Source organism: Malaya genurostris, chromosome 3, assembly GCF_030247185.1.
Source record: "Malaya genurostris strain Urasoe2022 chromosome 3, Malgen_1.1, whole genome shotgun sequence".
Taxonomy (NCBI): Eukaryota; Metazoa; Arthropoda; class Insecta; order Diptera; family Culicidae; genus Malaya; species Malaya genurostris.
The window spans coordinates 31,326,469-31,352,805 of record NC_080572.1 but is presented as its reverse complement, the minus strand read 5'-3'; the positions used below and the strand labels follow the sequence as shown (position 1 = coordinate 31,352,805).

The window sequence follows — 26,337 nt, the reverse complement described above, 5'->3', positions numbered from 1 at the left end:
AGTCGAATGAAGAAAACAGCGATTTAGAAGTAAAATTTTTCAAAAAGAAGTTTATGTTTCGCTTATGTCTTTTTCTCCAATACAACATCGTATTTATACCTGCAAATATAGAAAAGATAACCGCGACTGAAATTTTTTTCGGTAGTAGTGTGCCATCTAGTGGCTAGTAGTCATTACGATGTTAACGAGCGCCATATAGCTGCTAATTGCAAAAACCAATTTAACCATTTATGTTGGTTGAAAACAACGTTTTATTTCTCTAATTCAACTAAAAAATTAGTTGAATGGATATGAAGCGTGCCTTAGCTAAGAAATGACAGCACGTTTAATTGGTGAATTCAACTAAAAAAAATAGCCATTTCAACAAATATTTTATTATTATTAAGAGAATTAGAATTAAAAAATCTAATTTAGCAAAAGTAAGATTTTTTTAGTTGTCTCAAAAAATAACTAACTAAAATCAGAAAATCAACTAATTTTTTCGCCAAAATGCTAATTTCGGTCTTTCCGTGTAATGATAATTTGTCAAGCCGATATGTCTTTGAAACGGCAATCACAGCAATGAGGAAGAGAAAGATTAAACACAGCACTCGAAGTAAAAAATGGCAAGACCAACAACATAAGCAAACGCAAACTATCTTAAAGTTTTTTTTCACGTGGAACGACGCAAATCCGACAACCTCCCAGCGAAATCCAGTTCACGATGCTTTGTAAAACTTTTGATCTTTTCTTGTCAGGGGAAGGGAACCTGGCTGCGAGTCGCCGAGCGAATAATAAATAACAACTCGACGGCTGGGACCAAGCTTACCTGTCAAGGTTGACGGGTAAGCACACTACCGAGGTATTAACAGTTTATTCGATTGAGAGCATTCGCGGTCGCAGTGTTTTAGAACTTGGATGCTTGGAAGCAAAAAAACCAATGTGTGAGCGTCGGAGGTGGTCTTCAAGTAGGCCATGTGTCGCGTTGTTCTGTTGTTAGATCGATTGTCTTGATTTTAGAGGAATTTTTTACATAGAATTTTTTACTACGCGCAAAAAACCCAGAACGTTCAACAAACTCTTCTACGCACCGGTTTGATAAAATATGGGTACCAGTTGATCCTGAATCACCCAACTTGTTAGTTATCAATCTGGTAAATTTAAATTTTATCCGGGATAGCATATATGTGTTGGAACCAGGATATCGCCCGTTTTCGAACATTCAAAATTAATTCGGGTATTCAACTAGCAAGTTATTCTTCGTAAACTTAGCACCTCATTCGAATAAGTCGTTGTTACGCTAATTATGACGGAGTAGAACGCCACTTGGCATCGTTTGATTGACGTCATTCCACTGTACACGCCTGCCCGAACGAAACGATACTTTATTTGAGGCGTACACGTAAATCGGGTATCGATGCTCATCTGTTGATGTTGCTGTTACAGGAATCTATCAATGGGGAGCGGGGGTTGAATGAAAGCGTTTTTTTTTGTTTTGGTTGTGAGAAGAGCTGGTGGGATTCACAACATCACGCCGGTGCGATTGTTGGCGAATGACGACATTGAGAATTATTTTTGTCTAGGTTGTCTTGTTGAATCAGATTGAATCCATTTGTAATTTTTAGATAAACTTTGAAGTTGCATGATCACCAAAAATGCTAAAAAAGAAGCGAGCCTTGATTTTATTCATTTTTTTATAAACATCTGAATCATTTCATAATACTAAAATTACCTACAAAATAATCCGCGCGAACAATTCAAATTTTTAGCAGGAATGTAAGACAAAAAACTTATAACAGACTCAAATATCCGTATTTACTACCGATTCAATTATTCATTGTTATGGAGTTTCATAATACGTTCGCTGGACTGCAAAAGTTACGTTGATTATTCGCAATCGAGCTTTGTATTTTATGATTAGGGGAAAGTATTATAAAGCGTCCCTGCTGACTAGAACGCTCCTCCTTCCTTTTTTGAAGCATTATATGCTATGCATATACCCATTTTGTTTTGATTTTACATTTATCACTAACAGGCCCGCGCGTTTCATAACCACCCTTTTTCAAGTAAAATTCTGCATTCGACAAATCATCAACTAACAACGATAGATGGCATATAAATGCTTGCCCCGTTTGTTGATACACACATCGTTCCTTTCTAATAATTGCTTTATCATTCCGGAAACATTTTCTTGGAGACAAGCGGCAGATAGCAATTTGCAATCATGATATGTAGTTACTCTCCCAAAATAATCAGGAAATGTTTATCTCCGTTCCTTATCCATCGATACTTTGTTGCGTTTTTCAGTCTTCAACAAGAGGTCGATAGCAATTTGCAATCATGATATGTAGTTACTCTCCCAAAATAATCAGGAAATGTTTATCTCCGTTCCTTATCTACCGATACTTTGTTGCGGTTTGCAGTCTTCAACGAGAGGTCGATAAAATACAAATTTTGAAAAATTGTGCCTCCAGTTTGACAGAATCAGCGAGACAAACCGGTCTTCAGTAGTAAACTAACTTGAAACACTTGAAAAGTCCCACCGAATTTGAACATTTATTCCCACAAACCAGCATGTTAAGTTCCCTGTTGCAGGTAATTGGAACAACCGATCAATCATTCGTTCGTGCGCGATAGTTTCCAAGAATTCTCACGGCTGATACTGTTAGAACAATTCCTCAATTAATGTGTTATAATCGGGTTGTTGATACTACAAATGTGATGACGTTCATAATGCTTCAGGCAGAAATGATTGTGAATCACATCGAAACAAGCTTTTGAATTCAGTTTTTCTAACTACGTACTGGGATGGAAATGGTCGTCCGGTACACACGTTCTGCGCTGACCACGTTCATCACTCAGTGCGTCTTCACCTGTGCCGTTTTATTATTCGTGGTTTGGAATTCCCCGCACGGAACGACCGAAATCAGCATTTTCGCGAAAAATTTAGTTGATTTGCTGATTTTAGTTAGTTATTTTTTGAGACAACTAAAAAAATCTTACTTTTGCTGATTTAGATTTTTTATTCTCATTCCCTTAATAATAATAAAATATTTGTTGAAATGACTATTTTTTTTAGTTGAATTCACAAATTAAACGTGCTGTCATTTCTTAGCTAAGGCACATTTCATTTCCATTCAACTAATTTTTTAGTTGAATTAAAGAATATAATGTTGTTTTCAACCAATATGAATGGTTGAATTGGCTTCTGCAATCTGCAGCTATATGGCGCCCTGTCACCGAAACGGTAACACCGTAATGACTACTAGCCACTAGATGGCACACTACTGCCGAAAAAATTTCAGACGCGGTTGTCTTTTCTATATTGGCAGGTATAAATACGATGTTGTATTGGAGAAAAAGACATAAACGAAACGTAAACATCGTTTTGAATTTTTTTCTTCTTAATCACTGTTTTCTTCATTCTCACTGAAAACTTTGAGCACTCGGAAAACAAAAACCGAATACAAATAGTACACCGGACGGCGCAGCTCGGAAGGTTTGAAGATACAAAAAAACTTCATCACAATTAGAGTGAAACATTCGAAATTCACTTCACTGTTCCGCGTAAAAACATTATTACGCACAATCGCTTCAAGTGCGCACAAATTCTGAATAAATACGATTTCCACTAACAGTTTACGACATTTTTACATATCGGCTTAGAAATTTATATATGGATATATCGTAACACATGCGAAAAACATCTAAACAATTTGCAAGCAGTTTCAACAAGACTGTCCCTTTTAGCTTTTTAATGGATTGTTTTGCTTTGACACTTCTCATGAGTTTTTAGCTATTAAACTTGTTAATAAAACCAATTTCATTTTTGTTTTCTTTGTCCTGTCCTTCAGTAATGATGGTGATAGATAAATAGAAACAAATTTTCTGATTTTAATAACAAAATTTGTTGTCAATGAGAATTTCGTACTGGATTGAAATATTGCTGGTTTGTGTCCAGAATATTCGCCAACTAAACACATTCTCTAATAATAAGAGTTTTTTTCAGCAAAGTAAATTCTCAATTTTAACTAATTTTATAGTTATTTTGGAAATTTTGTTGTTAAAATCAACTAATTCAAAAACAGTAATACGAATTAGGCGCAGAGCTAATTTCGGTCGTTCCGTGCGTGGTTGTTAAAAATCCGAAAGATCGATTTTTCTGATCAGAGTGGTACAAAATGAATGCTAATCGGTTTGTTCTCTGTTGGTGAATTCGGTGTGTTTGCCGAATTTTTTTCTAGTGGAAATTGGTTTTAAAGGCACTATGTTGCAGATAGAAAAATCAAAGTCGTCATCATCGTCGACATCGTGCGACTTGCGCGAACAATATAATGAATTTATTCATTTGGCTGATTCGCAAAGGTGGCTATGGGCACCTTGATTGGGACTTCGAGTGTATTAATAAATTAGTAGGAATTCTTGATCGCCGACACTAATACTATGATAAAAGAATCGGAGGAGGGGAGTTGGTTTGCGAAGATGCTATTGCTAGAACAAACATCAATGTGGTTGAAACCGGTCCTCAGTCATAGATATGTTGCGGAAGACTTTGAACGCTGTTTCGCGTGTGATTTCTTGACTTGTAAGCGTCATTGGTTTGTGGCCGGAATTAAAATGCAAATGTTGACGGTAAATTTGAATTCTAATCGGTGATTTTCTCTTTAGACTCCACAGACCGTTCCGGCTGGTGATTTTACGTCAGACTTCTTCGCCTCATACGCAGAGTTGTTTGATTTGTCACTATTGACACCAAGTGATAGTGAGGTACCACTAAGCCCACAGTCCCAGCAAAATCTTCAGCAGCAAGCGGCTATTCAAACTGATGCTAATCAGTCACTCGAATACATCCCGGCAACGATTTTTCATGACGTACCGGCATTGGTGCAACAGACGTTGCAGCAAATGAAACAGGAAAAGTCAGTATCCTGGACGGAAAACCTCGAGGAATCTTCATTGAAATCCGCTTTGCAGGAGCAGCTGCAAGCAGGTCCTCAGTATCAATACTATACTAGTACTTTGCTAAGTACTCCCCAGGAACAATACGCGGTTTATCCGCCATCGCCGACACCCTCTATTCCGGATTTTCAGAGTCTCAGCATTCCGCAGCCATCTTCCAGTGCTTTAGTCTCAATCAAGCAAGAGTACTGTTCACTCCCACCATCTCCACCGGATTCTAACGGAGCACCGTCACCGGTACACTGCACAGAAATTAAAACCGAGTTTGACGTTGAACCAACAATCGATATTGACTCCTTACTTGGTTCACCGAGGCAAACAGTAAAAGCAGATTTCCCGATAAAACAAGAGTTTCAGATATTGCGCGAACATCTCCAGGATACTAGTTTCCAACGTAAGCATAACTTAAAACCACTTGAGCTGGAGTCGTTGATCGGTGGTTTGACGACCCGTGCCGACATAGGCTCGGTCTTTGAACTAGCCCTGCAGGATGTTCAGGATGGAATACAGGCTACTTGCAACGCACTGGGAATTTCGGTTGGTAAGTACATTCGTATAACGTTTGCATCCAGTATATAGCTTAGTCATTTGAACTGTTTCTTTCCTGAACCGTTTTAGATCCTCGTCAGTGGTCAACCGGTCAGGTTAAACAGTGGTTGGGACTGGCGTTGGCCAAATACAACCTGACCCCACCGGTAAATATGGCCGTTTTATTCCCGGAAAATGGTGAGCAGCTGGCACAGCTCTCGATCGACGAATTTGTGCGACGCATACCACAGGTAAGAAACTGGCAAGGCCACGATTTCATAAGGCCTGCTTAATCCTGACGTCATGATCAAATTATCTGTTCCACACAATATAACCCAATCACCACATCCATGCTCCCCACAATGGTACTCGGTTTATCGCGCGCCTCCCGCACGGATTGTGAACCGAACACCGATCTTTGCGGTTTTCGTTTACCGAACACCTTCTCTCCAGCAAGTGAGTGCCGGACTGGGTTTTCACTTTCGCCGATTGTATATAAAATTATGCTTTTTCATTCGTTCGTTTTTTTTCTTTTTCGTATTTCTGCCTGCTGCTAACGATAAACATGTTTGTTTATTCCAACATTCCATTCAAATGATAGTGTTGTGGGTTGTAGTGCGCAAAACCGCAATTACGACGTTATGGTCCAAAGTATTCCAAAAACTAACCGCAAATTGCTTTATTTTTCTTCTCTTACTCGTCACAATTACAGGGTGGTGACAAACTGCATGGGCATCTCGAGCTTTGGAAGCAAATCTACCGATCTACGATTGTCACCGGCGCCACGTCGACCGGACCGGCGGACGAGATCAATCCTTCTGCTCAGGACTCCAGCTCCCTTGATACGGAATCACTCAACGGAGACAACAGTGAGGGTAAGTTATTTGTACTTTTGTTTGGCTTTCAACTGAAATTTGATTTTTGCGCTTAGTGAAAAAGCAGGATCTCAATTTCTAATCGCGTGAAGTTTTAATAGTTGATTTACATGTTACAAGTAGTTTAACGGTTTATGAAATTTCGCAACTCCCAACCGCTGCGGCCTGGTTTTGCTTTGTGCATAGGTCACGATGACAATCGGATTATTGTTGACATTTTCATCCGACTTGGGCCGAGTGTATTAGATCACTGCGCGCCAAGTGTGCGAACGCGATCAGCTCAACATGTAAACAAAATTGATTTGATAATTGCTTGATTACCTTATCTCCGGTTCAAACCTGTGTCGACGGGAACCACTGGACTGGAGCATTTGGAACGAAGGAACAGCCAAAAAGAAATGCATTAAAATTATCATAATCTTTTCATTTCTTTTCGATTTGTTCAATCACTTAAATCGCGCAACCAGTTTGCGCAGTTGCAACTCCAAAAGGAATACACAAACACGAACACACAAAACATCAACCGAGAATACATGAGGACAAAGAAGGGAAAATTTTGCTCTGCGAAGCAATGCAGCATAAACACGTTTACCACTCTCTTGGCCGGCCGCCTTTCATTCGATGCATGATTATGTGGCTAGCAAACGTCCTTGAGGTTTACATTTATCGTGGCACGAAAATCGCTTTTCTCTTCGTCGAGGTCGTTTGGGGCTTTCTCCCCGACAACGGACCGGTCGACAACGGCGACGGAGCCAACTTGCTCTGTCGCAACCAGCGTAGAGTGGTTATATGTAATATCCAATCGAGTCTTTGTTTGTCCTCCTGTAGTATAGCGTCAACCGAATGCAGCGCGCATAAGTGGAAACAAGACTCGAACAATAATAAAAAAATGTATATGCATTTATACAAGATCACCTTTTACTTTGATTACGTTAATTATACTTCGCGGTTGAGTTTTATCCGCGATTTAAATATTTTTTGTTTTGTTTTATTTTATTTTCTGCCTACACTAGTTGCCCTATGTTACTGTCATGTACGAGATGTAGTGATTTATTTCAGTAACTGTGCAACACCATGTTGATTGACCATTGTGCGGTTTGTAGCACAATGCCTTTTACTCTCAGTTATCACCTGTAGCCTTATTTGTTTGTCTCCAGAATAGAAACGGCAACCTTGTGGCTCAAGATTACACTCTTAAAAAAAAATCGCATATACGAGTTGAATTAACGCATTATTAATGCATCTTTTACCTATTGAATAGAGTCGTCCACTAAAGAAGATCATTTGTAAAATATATCGAAATGTTTACATAGAGCTTTAGAGTATGATAAATTTTGAAGAGAAATTTGGTACATTTTCATAAAATTTGAACTTCGAACTGAAATAGGCTATGATGTGAGTTTCATGCGATATATGAACGGTACCAAGCTTATCAAATTCACTAAGCTTTTATTTGTTCAATTACAATAAGAACTGAATCTCCCGATTTAATTCGGGACGATTTGGGCGTCGTAAAATTAATTTATAACGTTGAAACATAAAAATCACAAGTCTATCAAACGAGATACGACTACCCAAGTAACGTATGCAACTTGGGGAATTTTAAGATGTTGTGCAATTGTTGCTGTATTGTTATTTATGTTGGGGTTTAAGGTAAGAGTGCACACCAAAAAAATCTGAATTTTGCAGGTGACTTAATCCCTCCTACGATGTAATTCATAAATACCTAATTTGTCAAATGACGGAAATTTTCATTTTTAATGACTTAATGTTAGATTAGCTTGAATTTTACTGGTTTCGACTGTAACTTGCATTATGTTAGCAGGTGCGACTGTATGAATTTAAATGCACCTTTTGACGAATGCCAAGCAGTTGTGTGCTTCTGTGGCTCAGTCGATTAACAGACGTGCTTTGCGATCCAATGGTTCTCGGTTCAAGTCGCGACGCTCACTATCAGTAGTATTCATTTTTTTATTTAAATGAATTTCATGTTATGGAATTTTGGATACAATATTAAATATTCTTTCACGTAAATTTGCGTGAACTGCGACGTTCCATTTATGTGGATCTAATAAGATGTAAAATCACAGGGTTTTTCGAAGTGTGTGAGCACGGAACGCGGAGCAATTCAATATAATGCAGGTTTACTTTGATCAAATATATCTAACTCGCACGCGCGTCTTGACGCTTCGCGTAAAAAAATGAACTCTGGCAGCAACCTTAGCAGTGTTAAATACTGAAGTCTTTATGTGGGGAATACACTCTTAGAAAAAATGAAATTTACGCTTGACGTAAAACCAAGTATGCCGTAATTTCTTCGGCGGTGACACAATATTACATCTACTAACATGTGAACATAACTGTTGCGTCTGTATCGATGTAAGTTTCAGCTAAAACAACTGTGAAGTTAATGATATGACTTATCTTTACATGCTTTGTATTGTGAATGTAAGTGAATCGCGACGCTCCTTTTATGTGCATCTATAAAGATGTAACATTTTCTAAGTGTGTACGTCCAGTTTAACTTCGGAAATCCGCAGAAAAATAGCTAATTTTCAAAAATTCACATAAAATAATGAACATAATTTCGGAAATCTTCATAAAAAATACCAACAGTTTTTGAAAGCAGAGTACTTAGATTTGCGTGAATCGTCGATATTTTGAGTTATCTCGGAAAACAAAAATAATTTAAAAAAAATCGAGTCTGGGATTCAGAAATTGTCCAAGTCTAAAAGAGTGCCAACTTTTTTGATTTTTTTCCTCTAGATAAACTCAGTTGATCTTCCATTTCATGCATTTCCAAGATACCTGGCATTAAATAGTTCAACAGACTTATAAGACATTGATGAAGAACGTAAAAAGCGTTCGAAATACCGGTATCTGGTGGTTCACTATTAAGTTAGTATCATAACGAAATATTTTTTTTTCAAAGCGGAATCCAAAAGAAACTATCATTGTTTTAAGACGGTTTATAAAAAAGTTCGATTTTAATTTTAAACTCCTAACTAATAATTTCAAACATAGTACCAAGTACCAAAGCCGATTTTATTGAAAGTTTTTATTCGAAGTAACACCTTGTCTTTCTAAGACTCTGATATAAAAAATAATTGAAAAAAATTTCATAACTTCGGAAATCTACGCAAAAAATCGCATGGCTTCGGAAATTCACACTAAAAATCGAAAACCACAATTTTACATCGATTTTACAACTTATTAATTTAAAAACTGAAAATCGAAAAAATCAAAGAACAAATTTGTAAATAACTTTTACAATTGTGCAACAGATCATCAATTTTACCAATCCATGTATAACTTTATTATGTTGAACTAGCAACAAGAAGTTTCGCAAAAAAATATTCATTCTCAGGTTCATAGCAACTAACTATAACAATTGTGTAGCAGATCGAAACCTCGTTATGTCTTAGTTGCAGTCTGATAATTTTGAAATGGCTGTATTGATTGTATCAGAAACAATATATACTGAAAGTGCTACAAATATCTTGTGGATATAAAACTAAGCGAAATGATGCTTTCCCTTCACTATGGCGAACCATTGATTTGACATGGATAGAGAGACCGATTCTACACAAGATTTAAAAAATGACGAATGCCTACATTTACTTCAAATCGTTGTTAGTCGGAAACTGTTACTTGTACAACAATGGTGTTCAACTATCTACTTTTTTCAGTGTATAGTTTTTAGAGTTCCCAATTGAATTTGTATGACTCCTTCTTTCACATTATTTGAGTACAATTTACATTTCTGAGTTACAAATCATACGCGATAATACATCCATGCTTTTTGAAAACCAGTCTTGAGTTGAATTGATTTATATATTGTTTTGTCATACTGAAAACGTGTGCAAAATAACGTTTTGTCATACTGAAAACGTGTGCAAAGTTTCACCTATTTCGAAGTATGAGTTGTCTGATGACTTGCTATCCATTTCTGGAATTTCTCTCCAGCTTGGATTACATCACAATCAGTTGTAGACCGTTGTAAATTACAAAGTATGAAATTTGAGTTTTCAATCATTTTTCGGCAATTATCAATCGATAGTAATTCATTTATTTTTTGTTATATTTCAATTACAGCAGATCTTTGCGATTACGAATCAGTCATACGCACTTCAGAACCACTTTTTGTGTTCGACAATTGCGTTTTATCATGATTGATGTATTGTGTATCTAGTATGTTTTGCCAAATTTTGATCGATTGATGAATTTCACCAAATGGTGTCAAAAGTTTTTCTCTTGTAACATTGTCCAATATTTTCAATCTCAATTTTCAGATGAGGACGAAGAAATGGTTCTGGATAATTCAACGGCCGACTCTACATCGTCGATTGGACCCTCTGGATCAACTCCAATGGTCGGCAGTTCCACTAGCACCTCCAAACCCCGACAAGGTGGATCCCATATTCATTTGTGGCAATTTTTGAAGGAACTTCTCGGCTCTCCGGACCAGCATCAGAGTGCCATTCGATGGATCGATCGAAGCAAAGGGGTGTTCAAAATCGAAGACTCGGTTCGCGTGGCACGTCTTTGGGGAAGGCGTAAAAACCGACCAGCCATGAATTACGACAAGCTGTCTCGGTCGATTCGACAGTACTACAAAAAGGGCATTATGCAGAAAACTGAGCGATCCCAGCGACTAGTTTATCAATTTTGCCATCCGTATTCATTGTAACGCGGCAGTTCGTCGTAGATTGTTTGCATGTGCATATGTTTGGTCGAGTGTGTTTATCGCGCAGGTACCGCGCTGTGAGATTCAGTCTGTTTATTGTTTATTCTAGGTTATTTTGCGTTATTTACAAACTTGTGGTTGCGTGGTTGAGTGGATGTGTATTTAACGTGTAGAATGTGTTGGCAGCATAGCGTTTGAATCCCAACCAGTTCATTCGAAATTATTCCGAATAGTTGAGATTTACCCATTCTATTTCAAATTTAATAATAAGTACCCAGCAATCACTCTTTTGTATTATCGTATCAAGTTTCGATTGGTGACAAGTGGTATTAACTTGTCCCGCGGAAGATAATATTCTTAAAATGATGTGATTTATAAGACACCCGCAAATATTATCTTGTCATCTCGGGTTGCCTTGGTTAACATTTCGTTAGTATGACGGAAATTGTTCCTAGGTGAAATCTCTATTATCAGAAATCTTCTGGATTATGTTCACAATTCATCATATGGTGAGCTCCTACTTCTTTGGACAGTCATAGAATTCTTCTTAGCAGGAACCAGATATCTCTGCAATGCACTGAGGAAGGTAATTTCTTTTAGTGTGAGTGTATAATCTGGGATAAGAAATATGAATTTCAGGCTGTCTGCGAAGTAGTGTTCTCGGTAGCCGTATGGAACGAAATCGAATATAACACGAGATCTGATTTTTTTTTAGTTTTTGCTGTATTGCTTACCGTGTGATCCAACTGTGATGGTTTCTTGATCTCCATGGTGGCTAGACAAGATCCACAAGTAGGACGCCGGTAATTTTGGTCCCATATATCTATGATATATTTTTATTGTAAGTTCTATGAACGATACAATTAAGATGGTTTCTTTTTCGAATAAATACAATGATTTCTATAAATGATTTTAAGTTTATTATTGTTAGCATACAGTAATTAATTCTTAGTTCGTAAATGTACATATAAATTTGTTAGGCTATCGTTGCAATATAGTTAAGCTATCCGATCGCACTACTGCAAAGCGAATCGACATAGATTTATTGTTACTTAATATGAAGGAAAAAAAGTCTTCGATGAGAAACAAGAGCTCATTTTCTTATCGAAGACTTTTTCGTAAACCCAATAAAACACTCGATATAATAAGTTTGAAATCTGTAATGTTTTGAATAAGGTTTTTCAATGTATTGTAATGAAATGGTATTTATAGTCATGTAGTATGGTGGCAGGGTACTATTTTAGAATGATACAAATTCAAAAACAGGATTTTCAAGACCTAGCTGTAAGCACTCCAAAAACGATTAACTAATTGTGATCTAAGTGCCTTAATCAGATATTTAATAATAACATATATACCTACTTTTTTAGTTTTACGATCCGCTCAAATTAATGGTGGATCAAAATTATTCACGTGGACAGCTTTCCGTACTACGAAATCATTTCAAACGTGTCACAGACACCTATTAAATTGATATTTAGTTAAGTTAATCATGATATGCCTATCAATTTGATATTTAGCTAAGTTAATCATGATATGCCTGTAAATCTATTTATGATATTAAATAAACGGTCTAACCACAACTCCATATTTTCAAATTATTTGATTATTTTATGAAAAAAAAAATCTTCAAAATAATGACAGTACTGCGATGCTACAGTTTGCTATGATGACATGTAACATGTATAGAGTGATAGCTAAGTCGATGCCTTACAAGCAGCCCGCCTGGGTTCGATTCCCAACCTCGTTCATAGGATCAGAAAGTTTTCATGACCCGAAGAGGTGAATGTCCTTGAGGTTAAAACCTCTATAATTGAAAAAATGGTTGAAGTTGATCAAAAATTTCACGTTTGATCGATATACTTTGGTTTGATCGAAAAAAAGATTTTCAATTATTAAACATTTAATATTCAGTTAGTTCAGTCCATTCACATGTAATTTTTGTGAGTAAAATTCAATTTCAAAAGCTTGTAAATTTCATCAAGAATTCAGACTGGCACTTTATAAAAAATCGATTTATTTAAAATGCTTCTATTATGCAATATATTATCAGAAAACAGAGTTGCAAAGTTTGAATGCTGTATTTCGAATAATGTCGGAGATGTAGTTCTTTGAATTTACTCGCACTATGCCATGCATTTCAAGCGCCTAAACTTTGTAACTAGTTTTCTCGAAACTGCCCGTTCACACAATAAAAAGAAATCTGTTGACACGAATCTTTTTTAATTTTGAAGATGCTGAACAGAAAAGTGCGAAAACCTCTAACATGTGTGCAACAATTTGTTTTGATGTTTTATTTTTAATAAAAACAGCAAGAGAAAACTCTGGTTTTCGTGGGTTTATATATTTGTATGTTTATATGAGGCTAAATATTCAACATTTATACATCATCTTAGGTTCACGCACTTGAAACAAGTCTTTTGATAAACTTGATACACTATTTGGAAGTAACGGAAAGTCGATAGTTTCGAAACCAGTCTCGAAAGTTGCTCGATATGTCCGCCATATCGAATATTTTTTTTATATTTATTTATTTATTTTTTAAAATGGAATTTTTCTGCCTTTTGTTCTTGTACAGTAAAATGAAAAAAATGGCATATTTCTTAACGTTTCATAGAGTGCACTTCTTGAATCGAATATGGTTTGAATTGAATTTTTGTGGTTCGAAAATCATTCTTCCTGCGTTTTATTTTCATTACATTTCTATTCATGTATTCGCACACAAAGTAGAGGCTACCGCAACCCACAAAATGGAACCTGATGCATAAGGCCACCAACCTAGTTTAAAAATTATTTGTTCCACATTTCAATCGATTGTTCGTATTTTATATTACAGTGAGAAAACTTTCTTCATCGCACGAAAATACTTTGCGGCATATTTTATGAAGTTGATTCAAGTTATTTTTTTGTACATACTTTGTTTCGAATAATTGTAGAAAATATAAAATCCCATAATTTTGTAGGTTTATTCTTTTCTGGAAAAGTTTTACATCATTTTACCTAGGAAACCTTGTGCCGAAGCGATATATGTAACTTAATGCAGCAAACTTTTACAGCACTCGTAGGAAAATATATTCCCAATCCAATTTATTTTCCAACGAGAATATCTTGAGTACTATTCGTGTGACTCATTTTCACTATGTGTTGAATTTTTCGGATTTTCAATAATTAAAACTAACTTTGAAAAAGCCTAAAAAAATTGCATCGTGTTCTACTTAGATTTTTCCTAATATGATTAATTGTCAAAAAGTAATCAAAATAAAAAATTACAACAGTTTGCTTAAGTTACGCGTGCAGGCATGTGCTTGTTTATGCGTGTTTACGCGCGTCCAGACTCTCTGGTTTCGCTGGTTTCACTCCTCCTCGAAAATCGGAAAGAAATATCTTTCATATATTTGCATACATGCATAGTATGTATAGTAATAATCTATATAATTATTATTTTGTTATACACTATATTTATTTGAAAGCTGAAAAAGAATTGGAAGCAATTGATATGCTTGGACTTACAACAGAACAATAAAATACAGAGCAAGAAACTAGCGACACAGAAAACTCGGACGATATAGCGTGACTGATACTGATTGATCGAATGCAATGCGACTAAGTGATATATTGTAATGATTTATTAGGTAACATTGATTACCTAATTGATTGATTAGGTTGTGAAAAATATTGGAAAAAGTTACTTATTTAAATGCTATCAAAAACTTTGTAGTAGATACTTAGGTAATAGAGGTAGATTCTACGTAGATAAATCCAAAAAAACTGATTAAAATAAAGCGAATATATCTCAAAAATAATTTTTTACATTATTTATATCTTCAGCAAATATACTCAAAATGTTTTTTTTCTTCAAAATAAGATAGAAAACAGATTTTTTGTGAAAAAACTTTTTTTTCGAAATTGGTACTACCCTTAACAAAAATTAAGGTGCCACTTTCAAAAGAAGCGTTATATAATCTTGTAAAACTTCTTCGAAAACACGTGAAAGTCAGTACAGACTTTTGACCGTCTTTTTCCAGTTTTGGACCACTGTGCATCGAAGAAAACAGAGCTGTTGAGATTTTCAAAAAGGTAGGATTAACGATCGCATCGGTTTTGACTTTCAATTATTTATTGTTAAATTCAAATTGCACCTAGGATCTTGGTGGGGTGCTCATCTGAGAAATCTACTGTTACATACTACGATACTTCTAACTATCAAATATGCTTTCGTAACCCGAAAACCACCGATTCTTTCATTTATATATTATTTTAAATTACATGCATTCGACACATACAACATCTAGTTGGAATAAAAAAATGTTGAAACAATCCACAACTTCAATTTGAAGCAGTGTTTTTTAACTACATGTTGTAAAAAGTCAATCTTTCCAGATGTACAGTCTGTTACATAAGAGCGTGGTTACGATTACTCCCGATCGGTAAAGTGGAATGATGTGACTTTTTTTAACACATAGAGTAGTAGTGTCTTTTTTTGTGCTCGCACCCAAAAGGTCCCTAAATGACCCAAGCAGCCGTGGCGAAATACAGGCAAAAGTCGAAACAGTTTCGACTCAAACGAAGATGAAACTTGGGAAGAACCGACAACTCAATTTGAAGCAGCTTGAATACGCGCAAAATTTCTCTTAAAGTATGGCTCGAAGGTTTCAAGCCATTAGTAACGCTGAAGTGGATTGGACTTGCTATTAATGTATTTGCATGTAAGTTTTTAATCTAATAGAACAATTATTATTATTATTATTATTATTATTATTATTATTATTATTAAAAGAGAAATATTATATTTCTTTCAGTACTGCGAAAGAAAAACATAACTTATACTGCGACATTAACTGTTATATATTGTATCATAGCATATTATTTCATATATTTTCGTCTTATATTATCTTATGTTGTATTATATTATATTGTATTGTATTATGCTCAATTATATCGATAACGTGGAGGGGAAGGGAGTGCATCGGAATATCTTACCTTTCTAACAAACAAACCATCAGGCGGGTTTAAGCTGGTATAGCGAAATTCTTCATTATACGGTCGGATGTTTTTGCTGGAAGGTGCCGGGTCTTCGAACCCATTTTGATCTTCTTAACTGCAGTTTTATGAAAGCTATCTGATAATCAAATTCGAATCTACTGTAAGTCTTCCCGCATACAATAGTAACACATACATACATAATAAAACAGTATTCAAAAGTATTTTCGTGTTGAGTCTAACAGACTGTAATCTTTCTTGTTCCTGTGTCGATGTTCTGGAAACTTTTTAATTCATTTTAGTTTTTGGCGTATCAATTCATCAGATCTTTTGGAGGGCCTCCCACCAGGTCTTCGTAGCGTGGGGGTGTTTCTCTCGGACCCACACGGACCAATATTTACCAACGTCGTCAAGAAGACTCTCATGCTGTATTCAATTCACCGACCATTGCAGATCGCCACCTGAAAGCTAGATTTTCGAGAATCTGCGACCCCGATACGACATTACGTGATGATACTATTCTAGTTTTAAATTGATCATTAATTAAGATTAGAAAATACCCTTGGGATCTTAGAGCTTAAGTAGTGTGCCTAAACATTATATTATATTATTGAATAAAAAAAATCAGACCTGGGAATTTCGATTCATAAGAAATATTCTTCACAAACGCGTCACGAATTGAAAATTTCTCTGTTTTTAGCAAAAAAACTTTTTATTTTATTCACTTTTAGTGAGCACCGATTATTCCGGAGTTTATTTTCAAAGTCAATGTTGATGAATGATTTATTGGCCGTTATAACGAAAAATCGAGCACTACTTAGGGTTAGTGATAGACGTATGTCTCGTTCGGCAGTCGTGAGTTGAAGGAAGTTTTTATTGACTATTCTTGCCTACCACTAAATGTAGTGCATTTATGAGCCTAACTATGAACATGGCATCATACCAGGTACTGACAGCGCAGTACCAACATGTGCCAATTATATATTGATATACTATCTCCCAATGACTCATGGCCCTCAATAGAGCAATGTCTTAATATCCATTGGTTTGGATGCATTGCTTCACCGACCATTACCATCCAGGATATCGTTATCAAATTCCGGATACCAGTATGTTTAGCATTCGATTAATCTAGAAAATGTGGAAATGGTTTTATTGCAATGAATTACAAAGCAGCGAAGGGTGAATATTTCGTTATGTTCTTGAAATTTGTTTGATCGTAATATGTCAAAACTTTTAAATTTTTACGGTTTCTGTAACGATTCGTATGTTTTTGCCTTTCTCATATGAAAACCGATTTTTCAACCGAGGCCCGAAGGGTCGAATGCCAAATACCCTTCGACTCAGCTCGACAAACTGATAAATTGTATGTGTGTATGTAACAAAAATGTACACTCGATTTTCTCGGAAATGCCTGGACCGGTTCAGGAGTTATGGGGTAAAATGTGCAAAATGAACTAAAAACGTGCAATCGATTTTCTCAGAGACTGCTCATCCAATTTTTATAAATTTAGATTCAAGTGAAAGGTCTCACGGTGTCAGACGGAATTCCTGAATTTTATTCGGATGCGACTTCCGGTTCCGGAGTTATGGGGTTAAGTGTTTTAAATGTTGTACACCGTCACTTAAACAGGCGAAACAAAAACCGCAAAAATTTTCTTCGGGCCAGAAAATTTTTCTGACCCTATGTGCGGGGTTGGGAATCGAACCCAGGCAGGCTGCGTGAAAGGCATCGATTTACCCATCACGCTGTACCCGTCCCCAGTGTGTTAAATATTTTACACCGTCACTTAAACCGGCGAAACAAAAACCGCAAAAATTGCTCTATACTGGACTCAAAACTCCACAAATCGATAGCCATTATCAGTAGGCAGCTAAACAAACCGATTCTGGTTATCCTGGTTCCTGGTTTTCGATTAGCGATTGACTCACTCACTTTTCTCAGAGTTTGCATAACCGATATTTCCAATCTTAGGGTCAAATGAAAGGTTAGGTCTTATAGTTATGCCAAAAATTGTAGCATATTTTAGGAATCAACAAAAATCATCATTACACCACTAGGTGGATTAAAACAGGTTTTTTATTGTCATTTGCGGAGACGGTAGTATTTCAATAATATTCTTGATTGCTCTGGCTAACTATTATTTACTACAATTCTACTCACTCCTCCGGTACTGTTCAGGAATCAGAACAAATTGGCTCAAATGGCACGTTCCCCTTGATATTTGGAGATTTGTGCCTGTGAGATTTGTGGTACTGTTACTAAAGCTAGTTCACGAACGAAAAATTTCACAAAAAATAAGTTTGCTTGTTTGGTAAGGCTTGATTCAAGAAATTTTATGTTCGATTATTGATTTCGGAAAAAGCACTGCCATTTTCGTAAAGTCGCCCGTGACAAGTCTTTCGTTACTGGTTGCATAAGAGATTTTTACACTTGCGAATTTTTAATGCATAAAATGCGCATACTGTTACGCAATATGTCAATTCTTAGAAGAGGAAAGCGTATCCCAAGTAGCACACGTTATTACACTTCAATGACAGTAACTTATATAACACAAATTCATGGAACAAGTTGAAGACTTTGCAACGTGCATTATAACTGCTATGTAACCTGAAAAGCGTAAGAGGCGGAGCTTGTGCGACTTACCAAGGGTTACCAAACAAATTCTCAGTAAAGAATATTTGATTTGATTTGAACATTTTCGACCAGAAATTTTCATCCGATTGATTATAAAATAAAAAAATATAGAATTCATTCTTCTTTAAACTCTTTCTATCTACTCAAAATCTAAGTGTTATTCGATATCTATGGTGAAGTTGATCATTGTACTTATTGAAACCGTGCGCGCCTTCGATATTTTGGGTTTCAGAACATCGTCATACGAAATAATATACATATTTTTATTCTCGTCATATGAAATTTACAGCTGAAAAGTCGAAATGTTTTCAGATAGAACTTTTTTGTGATTAATATTAGTTTTTCGTATACCAAAGTTAAAGTAGTTGACCAATTGCAATTATTAAAAATTGCTTTTTTTTAAATTTAATGAATATTTCGACGAATAGAGGAAGGTGTCCGGTTACCGGCACCCACAGTAACTTTTGACAGAAAGCAGATAGCGTCATTCCGACAAATGTCATGTGTGTGTAATAGCAGCACGTTCTTTTTGTGCCGAAAAACGAAGCAAACAGACGCTAGTACTTTTTGCTGCGTTCAAAACAAATTTTAATTGCGCAAAATCAACACAAAAGTTTTTTCTGATATTTTTATGGTATCATAAATTGAAGAGCATCAATCGAAGAGGTGAGTGGATTGAATATTTATGCGGTGAAATCGATCTATATTGTGATTAAATACCGGATGCTATCAAAATTTTCGCACCAAAGATGTTTTTTTTTGTCATTTTCAAAATGTTCACCGTTTCGGTTACTGGCACCCCAAGGTGTTCTATTACCGGCACCCCATTTTTTGACAAATCGTGAAAAATTGTAAGTGATATGCAGGCTGCTGTCGAGACAAAGCAAGCCATAGTTTTGGCCAAACATCTAGTTGCTCATACAGCAGATGCTCCGACTAAGAAAAAACGTGGAGACCGCCCAAATCCACACCAAAGGCGTCACCATCCAAATCATCGACCAAGAGAGCCAAGGTGAAGCCATCATCAGACAATGAAGACTGTTGTCCAAAACGCTTCCAAAAAGAAAAAAAATCTGCTTTTTCTTTAGATAACTGTAGTCTTTACATATATTTTTCCATCTTTAGTGAAATTGGTTGGGGTGCCGGTAACCGAACACCTTTTTTGAAATGGTCAAAATTTATCGCTTTACTAAATTGATAATAATTTTTGGTCAATCAAATGAATCAACTTAGTTTCTTAATCAGTTTTTAGCTGGGGACTTTAGTTTTCCATTGATGTATGGATGTCCGCATACTGTGCACTAAGTTAGAAGTTATGCGCTTAAAGTAAAAGGCACATTCTTCCCTACACTACAAAGTGTAGAAATATTCTCTTTGGTAGTGAGAATGTACTTCCCAAAACGAAACAAGTTTGCTTCGCAAATGTACCGGCAAAAAATTAGCGTATAAGCGCAAATTTAACTATAGCCAATTGTTTTAAACTGAAGGAATTTTGTACTTATTCTACTTATTGATTTAATAATATTGTCCGGAAAAATGTTCGGAAGCATCACGACGGATACGGTAACCGATATGAAATCATTACTTAATTTTGTTTTGTAGTGTGTTACTTTTGAATTGTCACATTTTGTTACGGTGACCAGTTGGCGACTAAAAACAGTCAATGCGAGCACGTCGTAAAGTTAGATTACCGAAAAGTTACGTTGGAACTTATTGTAACTTAGTATGATGAGATGTCAATTCGTAACATTATTTTGAATCCATTGTCACCATCATAATACGGCTTGTTTCGTCGTGTTTGTCATGCGACCATTACGCAGCATCTGTTTTATTTTATTTTTGCCTTTCTCATATAGAAAGGTTATGCAATCACTGTGAAAACCGACTTTTGAACCGAGGCCCGGAGGGCCGAATGTCATATATCATTCGACTCAGTTCGTACGCAAAATGTCTGCGTATGTATGTGTGTGTATGTGCGTAACAGATCGGCTGAAAAGTTCGTATCGTTTCTATGAGAGGGCGCCACTAGAATTAAATCCGTACCATTTTCCGTTAGTACCAACCTTCAAAAGATACGTGTATAAATTTGACAGCTGTCTGATTATTAGTTTGTGAGATATTGCATTTTGAGTGAAGCTACTTTTGTTATTGTGAAAAAAATGTAAAAAAAGGAATTTCGTGTGTTGATGAAACACTACTTTTTGATGAAAAAAAGTGCCGCCGATACCAAAAAATGGCGTGATGAGTGTTATCCAGACTCTGCACCGGGCGAAGCAACAATTCGTAAGTGGTTTGCAAAATTTCGTACTGGTCATATGAGCACCGAAGACGATGATATGATAGCTGACACCCTAAAGATATCAAAGGAACGTGTTGGACATATTATTCACGAATATTTGGATATGAGAAAGCTTTGTGCAAAATGGGTGCCGCGTGAGCTCACAATCGATCAAAAACAACAACGAATTGATGATTCTTAGCAGTGTTTGGAGCTGTTATATCGAAATAAAACCGATTTTTTTCGTCGATATATAACAATGGACGAAACATGGCTCCATCACTTCACTCCGGAGTCCAATCGACAGTCAGCTGAGTGGACTGCACGCGATGAACCGAACCCAAAGCGTGGAAAGATTCAACAATCGGCCGGTAAGGTTATGGCGTCTGTAATTTGGGATTCGCATGGTATACTTTTCATCGACTACCTTGAAAAGGAAAAAACCATCAACAGTGACTATTATATTGCGTTATTAGAGCGTTTGAAGGACGAAATTTAAAAAAACGGCCTCATTTGAAGAAGAAAAAAGTTTTGTTTCATCAAGACAATGCATCGTGTCACAAGTCGATGAAAACCATGCTGAAATTGAACGAATTGGGTTTCGAATTGCTCCCTCATCCACCGTATTCTCCAGATTTGGCCCCCAGTAACTTTTCCTGTTTTCAGACCTCAAGAGAATACTCGCTGGTAAAAAATTTAGAAGCAATGAAGAGGTAATCGCTGAAACTGAGGCCTATTTTGAGGCAAAGGACAAATCGTACTACAAAAATGGTATCGAAAAGTTGGAAGATCGATATAATCGCTGTATCGCCTCTGATGGCAATTATGTTAAATAATAAAAACGAATTTTGGCAAAAAAATGTGTGTTTCTATTAAACGATACGAACTTTTCAGCCGAACTGTTATGTGTGTATTTAACGTTTTTTGCACTAACTTTTCTCGGAGATGGCTGAACCGATTTTCACAAACTTAGATTCAAATGAAAGGTCTTGTGGTCCCATACAGAATTCCTGAATATTATTTGAATCCGACTTCCGGTTCCGGAATTATGGGGAAAAATTTGCAACAAATTGTGAAAATAAGTGCACTAACTTTTCTCAGAGATGGCTGAACCGATTTTCACAAACTTAGATTCAAATGAAAGGTCTTGTGGTCCCATACAAAATTCCTGAATATTATTTGGATCCGACTACCGGTTCCGGAATTATGGGGAAAATATGCAAAAAATTGTGAAATTATGTGTTCCGATTTTTACAGGTTCAAATTAAAGGTCCTGTGGTCCCATACGTAATTCCTGAATTTCATCCGGATCCGACTTCCAGATCCGGAAATATAGGGTAAAGTGTGTTAAAAATTTTATACCATCACTGAAAAGTGCGAAAAACCGTAAAAAGTTTTCTAAATCGACCTCAAATCTTCTCCAATCGATAGTTTTATTCAGTACACAGAAAAACAAACGTATTCGGTTATTTTCTCAAGAATCGAAGAAAAATATTTGAAAAATACCACAGTATTATATATGATAGTATGATTGATATGAGAAAGGCATCATTACACCACTAGGTGGATTAAAACAGGTTTTTATGAACAAGTTACATGTGCTTCTTGGGCGTACATCATGTGTGTTGGACAGAGCCTAAATTGTCACGCATTCTCAATGGAAGAAACCATGCCAACAAACTCATTTTCAATATTTTACTGTCTCATTCGAAAATGACCGACACCAGAACAAACAAAGAGAGACGAAGCATTTTCGTTTCTCATTGAAAAAATGAGATAGTATAAATGCCAACGTCACTCTTTCCTCTATATGAAACCAAACTTACGTCTGCAGGGAGCATCAGCAATTTCAATTTTCATTCTTTCATCGATGTATTTAAAATCTGTGCTGCTTGGCTATAAAGAGTGACTAAAGATGACAAATCGAAGTAATTACATCCCAAAACCTCTCTGGAAATCAAAACTAATACAAATTCGAGCACCAACCAGTAAAAGTCATTGTGAAGCCTTTTTCTATCATTTTCGATTCTCAAAGCTTAGGTTGAATATCGACACTATGGGATTTTCACTGAAAACAGCAAATTACTTAAATGGCAAATGAAAGAAAGAACACAATTTTGAAATTACTGTTCCGCTTATGTCGTTGACTGGACATGGATTTCGTTCTCATAGACTCATGCAAGCGAAGCTGAGAGTGACATCAATTTCTCGTCATTTTCGTCTATTTTGAGTCAATGAAAATGACTTTTATTAGCTCTGGTGTTGGATTCTGATCTTTTCAGCAGCAGTTGTATTCTTGAAAGCCAAAACCTATACATATACATCAATTGTAGTAAGGTTTTTTTGGAAGTCCATTCTATCATTCTCGTTATAGTTGAAAACTGGAAAATACTTACAGCAATGATTATTTTCACGTTCAACGTGAAATATATGATGTCGTAAGTATAGCACATCTTTCATGTAGTGATACACTCTTATGCACACTACACGGAAAACCGCTCGAACGCAATACAACTAAAATATTAGTTGTTTTTCTGAATTTGATTAGTTAAAATTTGGTGTAACAAATCGATTGTTGTTTTTGTCATTTTCAATTGATAATGCAATGGCATACGTTCCAATCGTGCTATGAAACTCACCACAAGTGTGTAATGTAACGCTTTAGCTGAGCAATAACACATACACACAAACGGAAAGTAAAAGGCTTAAATAAGGGTATCTCAGTTGTTTTAATTATTCATTTGATTAAACTGAAAATCCCACTGCAAGAAGTTTTTTTTACTGTTAGTCGAAATATGCCACGATGTATACAATTTCTATGAGTGAAAATACAATTTTCGCTTATTTTATTGTTTCATTGATAGAGGTTTTAACCTTAAGATCATTCGCCTCTTCGGGCCAGAAAAACATTCTGACCCTATGTGCGAGGGTTTAAAATCGGTTGGCTGCGAGAAAGGAAATTGACTAACTCATTACACTATACCGTATTGAAATATCTGATCAGTATTTTGTATGTAGTTTTATATTCATTCACTGACATCACGTAACAAGTAGATAACTTACATAAGCGATGGTTAAATGCCATTTAAATTCTCAACATGCCACATTTCTAGTGCAATTAAGAAATTATTATTTAAAGCTTTGCTATTATCATTCTCAATCTACAGACAGCTCTCGAAAACCACAATTTAGTTTACTGTTTGTTTGTTTTGGTTATGAGAAAATTATTACAAACGTTATTGATCGGCAAATGCACGTGATGGAAAAGATTGTTATGTTATTGTTTGCATTTTTGAGATCTCAACTGTTGCGACAAAAACAAACTGTTCAAATTTAAACACATAAGAAAGAAAAAAGTCAAAAACAAGTTTCCATTTGTTCTGGAAAGCGCAGTTTTGAATACGGTGTGAAGATAGATTGCAGAAGAATTATTTTTCGGAGCTAGAATATAAATCATGCTGCTGCTCTACCAAAGAAACTATTGATTTGGAAGAGTTATCTTTTCGTTTTACTTAAGAACTTTGACGTGAAAAATTGAAACACGAGTTTCGTGATATGGAATCTAACGTTTGATTCATGAAATGTGTTTTTATAGCTTATTCCGTGCTAGATCAACTGTCAAATTGAATGGGCATGGAATGCAAGAGAAAATGACATATCGACCATGACGAAGCTATTCACCACCAGAGGTATTGTATAAGTAAGCTGCCAACCTAAAGAAAATAGAAAAAAAGTGACAGCACTGTAGAACGTAACACACAAATACCAACAAGCGACGTTCAAAAGTACACCAAAATAAAAGGGAAATGAAACGTCAAGGAATAATCTACCAAATCCAACAAAACATTAGCTCGCGCATACAGACAAACGGCGAGTGTTTTTGTTTTTTCTGAGTGCATCGCTTGCTTTTAGTTCACTTTGTGTTGCATCGTGCGATTTTATCTTGTTTTTCGGTATTTCCTTTTTGTTTTAAATTTACTATTAGTTACTTCCTGTTGTGTTTATTGTTTCGAACAAAAGTAAGTAGTTTTTTATGACTCGTGGGCAAATTTATTTATTTAATACTGTCAACTTATCTAATGGAGTAACGAGCAGTTTGTGTGTATTATATTGTCCTTATTTTTCATTCGGCATTTATTTATCATACGACTGAGTCTAATTGATTGCTCGAATCCGCTGAGCTAATTCTTCAGATGCGAATTCAGCATTGATAAATACGCGAACTTATCGTAGTGGTGACATCATGGAAACGGACTGAATTCCACAGGTGCGAGATTGTGTATTGTTTCTCGGTTAGTTAGAAGGGCCTTGTGTACGGGGGAACCAACGTCAGTGGTTCAGATCCGTGTGGTATCTTTCGAGCTCGTTTCTCTATGTAAGGCATGCGACTAAAAACATTACGATAGATTGTAGGTACAAAACTGTGTTTAGTTGGTTAGGTTTTCGGTGTAAACCTGCTAAGTGGAGTGTACATATACGAATATTGTGGAAAGCTCGCTCGTTACAATCGCTTACGGCACGTCTCAAATAGGTAGAAAAGTGTCCAAACGAGTATCTGTGATTTTTCTGGTTAAAGTGCCTTTCAGTGCCGTGCCTTTTCTTCAGTGTTCAGTAGTTTGGTGATACTATTGTAATCAATTAACCGATAATGACCAGCAAAGGTCATGTGTCTTCGGATGTTGATCCTAGTAAGCTTCTAGAAGCGGTTTTGCAGCAGATGGACGGAATCATCTTAGGTAAGTTTGGTTAGTTATTCATTTTCTTCCGTTATATGGAGATGCACTTGCTCACGTACAATAATTAGCAGAAAAGAAACAATCTTCATTGACCAAGCAATTTCGACCTATGGAAGGCCGGTTTTGACGGTGCGCTCGGTGCTGTCTATGATTGAGGTCAGTATTAACGTACTGAAGTGTGTTTCGTTGTTTGGTTTTGAATGGTTGCGAGTCCGTGAGAGCCAATGGAAATAGTGGTTTTTCTACTTATTGTATAACAAACTATTAATGATTGGTTGTGCTGTTTTTTAAAAGATAAAAACGAATTTTTTATTCCATCGATTGTTATCGACTCGAGGTTAACAGTGACTCACACATGTTATCGCCCAACTGATAACGTATTTAAATACCACCACAAGCTGCCTTCATTGCAAAACCCCGATTGTCACATATCTGGGAAGGTTATTCTTTCCAGAAAAATTACATTTGTGCAGATGTGGATGGTTGGTAAAATGGAGTTAATGAATAATTAATGCAATTTAATTGATTTTTTTTTATATCATATATTTTACCCCGGTTTTAACCATTTTGGTCGTTCACCGGGTAATTTAATTGATGATTAGGGTAACAGAGGTGTTTTGGCCCACTTTAGGATTGATTTTATGTTTGCCCACTTTGTAAAAATATCCACCAAATGT

At 36.1% G+C, this 26,337-nt stretch overlaps 1 protein-coding gene across 2 annotated transcripts in view; it reads left to right on the top strand.

Annotated features, from left to right (window-relative positions):
• Nucleotides 1–12,618, top strand: part of LOC131435224 (DNA-binding protein D-ETS-4) — a 35,614-nt gene extending 22,996 nt beyond the window's left edge. Inside the window, exons 1-5 of one of the 2 annotated variants that reach the window (XM_058602890.1) lie at nt 4,334–4,564; nt 4,648–5,479; nt 5,557–5,717; nt 6,179–6,341; nt 10,634–12,618. In XM_058602890.1, coding sequence (XP_058458873.1) covers nt 4,885–5,479; nt 5,557–5,717; nt 6,179–6,341; nt 10,634–11,031 — 1,317 coding nt within the window. In that variant the 5' untranslated portion in view covers nt 4,334–4,564; nt 4,648–4,884 and the 3' untranslated portion in view covers nt 11,032–12,618. Of the gene's footprint in view, nt 1–4,333; nt 4,565–4,647; nt 5,480–5,556; nt 5,718–6,178; nt 6,342–10,633 lie in introns of those variants that run through there. The other variant, XM_058602888.1, reaches the window with a different exon arrangement.
• The last annotated feature ends 13,719 nt before the right edge of the window (nt 12,619–26,337 follow it).